Raw genomic sequence first — 7,520 nt, forward strand, 5'->3', positions numbered from 1 at the left:
TCTGGTTGTTTAAGTGTGTGGCAACTCCCCCAACCACCATTTTCTGCCTTGCTCCTCACCCTTTGCCTTCTGCCATGATTGGAAGTTTCCTGAGGCCTCCCCAAAAGCAGATGCTGGTACCCTACTTCCTGTACAGCCTGCAAAACTGCAAGCCAATTAAGCCTCTTTTCTTATAAATTACCCAGTCTCAGGTATTTCTTCATAGCAACGCAAGAATGGCCTAATACACTCACCATCTGGTGCAGTGCCTGGCACATAGGAAGCACTTAAATAAATGATTGTTGAATAAAAAATAAACTCTGAGAAAATCACAGACAGAACTCTCCTATACATGCGTACAGAGCACTTGGTGTGTAGTAAATCTTTAAGGAGCTTTAGTCTCTCCGATCCCCCCATGCCCTGCAATATGGAGTAGCCTCATCTTGGTGGACTCATCAGGACATGCTCCCCAGGTCTGTATGTCCAGGAATGCAATTGTGTGGATGCATCCAGGGTTGAGTCCAGGAATGCAATTGTGTGGATGCATCCAGGGTTGATCAGGCTCAGGGAATTGGCAATCTTAAACCTTAATGCTCCTTGGCCGGGTGCGGTGGCTCACGCTTGTAATCCCAGCACTTTGGGAGGCCGAGGCGGGCGGACCACGAGGTCAGGAGATCGAGACCACAGTGAAACTCCGTCTCTACTAAAAATACAAAAAAATTAGCCAGGCGTGGTGGCGGGCGCCTGTAGTCCCAGCTACTTGGAGAGGCTGAGGCAGGAGAATGGTGTGAACCCGGGAGGCGGAGCTTGCAGTGAGCCGAGATTGCACCACTGCACTCCAGCCTGGGCGACAGAGAGAGACTCCGTCTCAAAAAAAAAAAAAAAAAAACCTTAATGCTCCTTTACAAACACAATTGGAACTTAATGCCAAAAAAGAAATTCTGGGATCTTCTGTTACACCCTATCCCATTATGGACAAATCTACTCCTAAAACCCAGCTGCTGGATAAGCAAGAACAGCCAGAGCAAGGGCGATCAGTGCATGGTCGTTAGGGCTGGTGACCCTCGTCTCTGGGCAAGGCTTGCTGGAGGTGGATATGCAGCCTGATTCTTGTTCTGTCTCCTCCTCTCCTAGGGGCTGTATGGCCACTGTCTCCCCTTTTGCCACCCCTACCAGTTTTCCTTCAACGTATGATATGTTGGCAAAGATTAAGTTCTCTTAATTATGACACATTTCCGCTCTTGCCTCTCAAGTCACTAAACTGAGATGTGCTGGACCCCTATGGCCACCACCATTTACAGATTATCAGTATAATCTGATATACTGATAGTCCAAGTGACTAACCCCTTCATTATATGTTCATTTTCCTTAACTCCATTCTCAGACTGTAACCTTAACCTCTAATATGGGGGTTACTAGGTCATAGTCCTCTTAAGTTCATGTCCTCTACCTCAGTATGCATAATACCCCCTATAAACTGTAGTGCTTAGAATACCTGAACAGCCCCCTCCTCTCTCACCCCCATTTAGCAGGTTATGCGGAAGCCCAGCCCCAGAAGCCTCAGGCAGTCTCCTGGCAGAGCCCATCTCTGCAATCTGGAACTTCAGGCCTGAAAAATCCCCCAGAAGGACCCACAGGGAAGACAGCTGGGGACAGAGATATTGAATGACTTGGCCCTGGACCTGCAGCTCTGCAAACTCACAGGAAGAAGAAAGCAGACCTCGCTCCCTTGGACAGATGCCCAAGCAGTAATGGGGTTAGAATGCCTTCCTGACAACTCAGATCCCCAAGGGAGGGCCCTAGGGCAGAGAATCAGCAAAGGCAAGAGGATGAGTCTTAGTTCTCAGAAATCCCTGACTTCCCAGCTAAGCCCCACCTAGACCACCAGCTGCTTATGAGACCAGGGCAGCAGCAGCAGCAGCCTCCTCCCTACCCCACGGCCCCACCTGGCAACAGGTCACAATGCCCCAGGTGACCATTCCCAGAATGCTGACCAAAGTGGAAGGAGGTTAGGAGGGTTTGGTGGGTGGGTATGGGGGAGGGGGAGACTCTGCAGGAGCCTAATTCCCCACTCTGAGATCACCCTTGTGTCTGCCAGGGCCCTACCCCTTCCCCCACTCTCACCCTTATAATCCTTTTCAGCACTAGGTCTTCCTGTCACCTCTACCTCCCTCCATGACCCGGCTCTGCTTACCCAGACCCGAAGCACGTGAGGATCCGATCCCAGTTCCTCCAAGGGGCCTGGGTGCTGCGGAGGGATCAGATAGACCAGTGTGTCCACGTGTATCCCCCTGGGGCCCTAGCTGGGCCCAGCTCCTGGACATTGTCCTAGGGCTGGGGACACTAGGACTGACAATCCGGGCAGTCTTTTCCACGACTGGCCCAGCCCTGCTACTGTTTCTGGTCAGCTTCCTCGCCTTTGACCTGCTCCATAGGTAAGTAGGCAGCAGCCTGGCAGGTGGGCATAGTAGGCGGGCAGGCCAGTGGACAACTTCCCTAAGCCCAGTCGACACCCTCTCTCTCCACAGGCCCGCAGGTGGCACTCTGCCACAGCGCAAACTTCTCACCAGGGGCCAGAGTCAGGGGGCTGGTGAGGGTCCAGGACAGCATGAGGCTCTACTCCTGCAAATGGGTACAGTCTCAGGACAACTTAGCCTCCAGGACGCACTGCTGCTGCTGCTCATGGGGCTGGGCCCGCTCCTGAGAGCCTGTGGCATGCCCTTGACCCTGCTTGGGCTGGCTTTCTGCCTCCATCCTTGGGCCTGAGAGCCCCTCTCCACAACTCAGTGTCCTTCAAATATACAATGGCCACCCTGCTTCCTCAGGCCCCCTTTTCTCCTTCCTGGCTGGGCAGGTGGGATGTCTTCCCAGCCTGAACCTTCCTTTCTTCCTTTCTTCCCAGCCTGAACCTCACAGGACCTCCAGTCCCATATTATAGGTATCAGATACCTGGGTCTGAGTCTTGGGGCAGCAAGAGAAGGCAGGATACTAGCCAGGGAGCCCGAGGAAGAATGTGGCAGCCTTCTCAGAGCCTGTGGGTTGGGGGCAGCCACTCTGGCCTCCTCTGTGGCTCTAGAGAATGAAGGTCCAGACAGAAAGACTTGCGAGAGAACAGGTTGGAAAGGGGTGGATATCAGCCAGCAGGGAAAGCAGGAAAGGGACAGGACCCAGGGAGGGCTTCCCATGAGAACACATGAGAAACTACATCTGCAGGGCTCTGAGGCTCCCCTGCCAGCCTGGAGGTTCTGCGCAGAGGGACTTGGGTGGGCCTCACACCCTACAGTGACTCCTCTCTTGGATGGACCCCACCCTAGCCCGGGTCACAAAGGGGCTCCTCTGGGGTGGGTGGGGGTAGATGAGAGTGGGGACTTGGATCTGCCTGCCAGGCCATCCTGGGCGCTGCAGGAAGCAACATGACTTAGGTAACTGCCCAGAGGTAAGTCCCAGGCCCTAATTCTGTTGCCCTACCCCACCCACACTGGTGCCCTCCTGACCCCTGCACCCCCTCTCTGCCCCACCTGAGGTCCCAGGCATCTCCAAGGCCCTGGCCCTCTCCCCAGGTGCACCAGCCATGATGCAGCAGCTGCGAGTGGAGACAGATATCATCGGGGCTGGCGAGGGGCCACAGCAGGCAGTGCCCTGGTCAGCCTGGGTCACAAGGCACGGCTGGGTGCGCTGGTGGGTGAGCCACATGCCCCCGAGCTGGATCCAGTGGTGGAGCACCTCGAACTGGCGGCAACCGCTGCAGCGCCTGCTGTGGGGTCTGGAGGGGATACTCTACCTGCTGCTGGCACTGATGTTGTGCCATGCACTCTTCACCACTGGCTCCTACCTGCTGAGCTCCTTGTGGCCCGTCGTGGCCGCGGTGTGGCGCCACCTGCTACCGGCTCTCCTGCTGCTGGTGCTCAGTGCCCTGCCTGCCCTCCTCTTCACGGCCTCCTTCCTGCTGCTCTTCTCCACACTGCTGAGCCTCGTGGGCCTCCTCACCTCCATGACTCACCCAGGCTACACTCAGGATTTGGATCAATAGAAGGGCAACCCCATCCCACTGCCTGTGTCTGTTGAGCCCTGGCCTAGGGCCTGAGACCCCATGGGGAGAGGGAGGACAATGGGATCAGGGCCTCCTGCCTTGGCAGGCCCCAGACCCCCAATCCCTAACAAGTAGACTGGCCTGACCCCAGACTCCTTCCTCAAGTCAATGCTGAAGGTTCCTGGTGTGAGGGGCTGGGGGCTTTCAGAAGAGGGGGCAAGAAAGATGGCTTAGCCATTGGTGGAAATTGCTTAGCCAGGGGCAGAGCTTGACCAAGCCACTGATAGCGCCCATATGGATGTGATGATACCCATGGGGCCCCCTTGGCAACTGACAGCATCTTTTTCTCACGCCACTCAGCTGTCTCAGCTTCAGACTCACTGAGAACTTCTACCTGGGTACCCCTGGCCTTGCCATTCCTCCCACCAATCCCCTCTTTCCACTTCCAGGAGAAACACAGACTCTAGAGAGGGTCCCAGTGACAAAAATCTATCAGGGAGAAGGCTGGCCAGAAGCCCCAGAAGACCTCAACTCACTTGCTCTCCAAACCTTGCAGCCCACGCATCCTCCTCCCTACATTTCCTACTTCCTGCCTCACTCCACATCCCCAAGTCTGAGAAATGGGCCAACTGGGGTCAGACAGCACCTACTCACTCTCTAAGAATCCCAAGGTCTGTTACGGAAAAATGATCAAGAAGTCCCATTTCACCCACTTACACAATGTGCGGCCTTGGCCAATTAATTCATTCGAGCCTCAATGTTACGTGGGCCACTTCTGTCATGGGGTTGTTGTGAGTCAAAGACAATATCTATTTGTGAAGCATTTTGTAAAAGCCAAAAACCTGTAAGATGTTGTTTTGAGCTCTAAGAACATTCTGCAGGCGCATAAGATCTTTTGACCCCAAAGACTGTTGAAGGAACAGGAAGCTTCTCTGGGCTTTCAGATCAACTCTCTATCCTGGATAGAATTTTGGCCCTAAAATGGTAAACAAGAGGTTGGTTAAGTGTGGACAAGATGTAAAAGGTCATGTGCCATGAAATCTCAAAATGTGCAGATGTTGAACTATTTTGATTATGAAATGCTTGGGCCTGGGGCTGGGTGCCAGGAGATGCTTGCACAGCTGTGTGAGTGGGGAAAGCACAGCCCCAGGGTTTCCAAAACTGACCCAGCAAGCCGCTCAGGCACCAGAAGGGCTTTGGAAAGGGCAATCCTTTGATGCCCTGAATGCTGGCCATTCGTTCACTTGCTGGCCCCTCCAACAAAACATTGAGTGATCGGTTATTACCAAGTAAGGTACATGATAGATAACTTTATCCACACCTGATCCCCACCCAATCCCTGGCCATCCCCAACTCCTGCCCAGTTCTGATCCCTGCTTTATATATAACCCTAAAATCCTTGCTCTTGAAGCCCTAGACCCAAGGTCCCCCTCTTTTGCCCCATAAATACTCAGGGCCTTGGGGCTAGCCCCTAGAACCCTGGTTCATTTTTGCCTTAGAGTTTTGCAACCCTCCATGCCACTGATTAGATGCCTTCAGCATCAGTGCCAAAACCCAAGGTCCAGTCCTTCCTTTCTATTTCTTTGTATTTTTCCCTGCATTATGGCCTGGTAGTGAGAGCGAGGTAGGACATGGGACTGACATGGTCTCATGGTTAGATGGGTTTTGGTGTATGAGCTGAGGCTGGGCTTGAATCCCAGCACTCTCACTTACTAGCTCTATGCCCTTAGTGGAAATTGCTAAACCTTCCTCAACTTCACTTTCCTCATGGGTAAAACTAAGGCAAGAATCCCTGTCTTAGGGCTCTGGCATGTAAGTGAAGGACCTGGGACTGCTCCTAGCACCACAAATTATAGCTATGCTGTGACCATCCCATTTTAGAGATGAGAAGTCAGGCCCAGGATAGCCATTTGCCAGTGGGAAGGCCAGGCCATCTGAATCCTACCAGGCTACTCAAGGGAAGGTGAAGGGGGCAAAGGAAACACAAACAACCTAACTAACTGAAGACCCCATGGCTTCTCAAGAGCTCCTATCAGAGCTAAAGCCCAGGCCTAGGGAGGTCATGAGTCAAACCAATCTAGATGTCTGGCAGGCTGAGGATTCAGGATCCCATGTGGTGAGGGCAGAGACCAGGCTGCCTGGCCTAGATCCATCATTGACTTGGCCATGCATTGCTAGCCAGGGACGTTGCTCTGGAGCCTTGGGTCCATTCCAATGAAGGGAGAGAGGAGTTTTGGGCCCTGACCAGTTGCACTGGTGGATGGGATGTGGGCAGCAGCAAGGAGAAGACCTTCTTCCTTTCCCCACAGACTATATACCTTTTACCCTCCTGCCCAGCTGGTATGGGGTAAGGAGGTGCAGCCAGACTAGAGAGCAGATGGGCAATACTCATCAAATCAGATCTACATATACCCTAGGACTCAAAACCCAAAATTTTCACAGAGGTCCATAAGGGCCTTGCTCCTCAAAATGTAGTCCCAGAATCAGCAACATAGGCATCACCTGGAAGCTGGTTGGAACTACAGTCTCAGGCCCTGCTCCAGACCAGCTGAATCAGAGCCTGCATTTTTTTTTTTTTTGAGACAGAGTCTTGCTCTGTTGTCCAGGCTGGAGTGCAGTGGTGCAATCTTGGCTCACTGCGCTCCACCTCCCAGGTTCAAGCAATTCTGCCTCAGCCTCCTGAGTAGCTGGGATTATAGGCACCTGCCACCGAGTCCGACTAATTTTTGTATTTTTAGTAGAGACGGGGTTTCACCATGTTGGCCAGGCTGGTCTTGAATCCCTGACCTCAGGTGATCTGCCCACCACAGCCTCCCAAAGTGCTGGGATTACAGGCATGAGCCACCATGCCTGGCCAAGAGCCTGCATTTTAACAAGATTCCCAGGTGATACATTGCACCCTGTTTGAGAAGCGAAGCATAAAGTGGTATTATGAGAATGCCTATTGCACTGTTACTAGTGGGAGCAGGATAGGTAAAGGGAAGGGTAAAACAAGGCAAATGGGCCCAAGGGTAGTAATTAGAAGGGGCAGAAGGTACATGAACCAGTCTTAAAATCTAAGCATTGAAAAAGAAATGGAATGAGAATACAATTCCTCTTACACAAATTTAAAAGCATGTCAGCAAAACAAGACACTTTTTGGCAAGAACACATAAAAACGAAAGATAAACAGAATGGAATGGACAACTCTAGGGGCAGGCAAGTGGGAGTAGGGTATAGAGATAACAGGCAATAAAGCTAGAGAGCTTACAGAGGTGAAACGTGATACCATCAACGTAATTCCTGAAATTCCTTTCAAAGTAGAAAAAGTCGTCCATTTAGAGTTAAAAGGCTTAAAAATGCAAGTCTGGGGAGAATGGGCATGGTGAAATGATGGAGTTCTAAGCCATTCGGTTTGGGCCAAGAAGGGCGAGCCTTCCTATCGGCCTGTGTGTGACCTGGGCTGCTGGGTGGATGTCTTTGCCGGCCCTCCCCCACCGCACCCCGCAGACTGCTCTCATGGGATTGGACT

At 52.6% G+C, this 7,520-nt stretch overlaps 2 protein-coding genes across 3 annotated transcripts; both read left to right on the forward strand.

The window, feature by feature from the left end:
• The first annotated feature begins 1,982 nt into the window (after window positions 1-1,982).
• C13H20orf141 (chromosome 13 C20orf141 homolog) lies at window positions 1,983-2,799 on the forward strand. Its single transcript, XM_003273420.4, has 2 exons — window positions 1,983-2,414; window positions 2,508-2,799. Exons 1-2 carry the CDS (start codon window positions 2,155-2,157, stop codon window positions 2,743-2,745), a joined length of 498 nt encoding a protein of 165 aa, XP_003273468.1. The 5' UTR covers window positions 1,983-2,154; the 3' UTR covers window positions 2,746-2,799.
• A 502-nt stretch (window positions 2,800-3,301) lies between these two features.
• Window positions 3,302-7,273, forward strand: TMEM239 (transmembrane protein 239). 2 transcript variants are annotated; one of them, XM_003273418.1, is made up of 2 exons: window positions 3,302-3,415; window positions 3,503-7,273. In XM_003273418.1, exons 1-2 carry the CDS (start codon window positions 3,335-3,337, stop codon window positions 4,007-4,009), a joined length of 588 nt encoding a protein of 195 aa, XP_003273466.1. In that variant the 5' UTR covers window positions 3,302-3,334; the 3' UTR covers window positions 4,010-7,273. The 2 variants fall into 2 exon arrangements, with proteins under 2 accessions (XP_003273466.1, XP_003273467.1); XM_003273419.3 differs by having other exon boundaries at window positions 3,333-3,415; window positions 3,540-4,022.
• The last annotated feature ends 247 nt before the right edge of the window (window positions 7,274-7,520 follow it).

Source organism: Nomascus leucogenys, chromosome 13 (genome assembly GCF_006542625.1).
Source record: "Nomascus leucogenys isolate Asia chromosome 13, Asia_NLE_v1, whole genome shotgun sequence".
NCBI lineage: Eukaryota > Metazoa > Chordata > Mammalia > Primates > Hylobatidae > Nomascus > Nomascus leucogenys.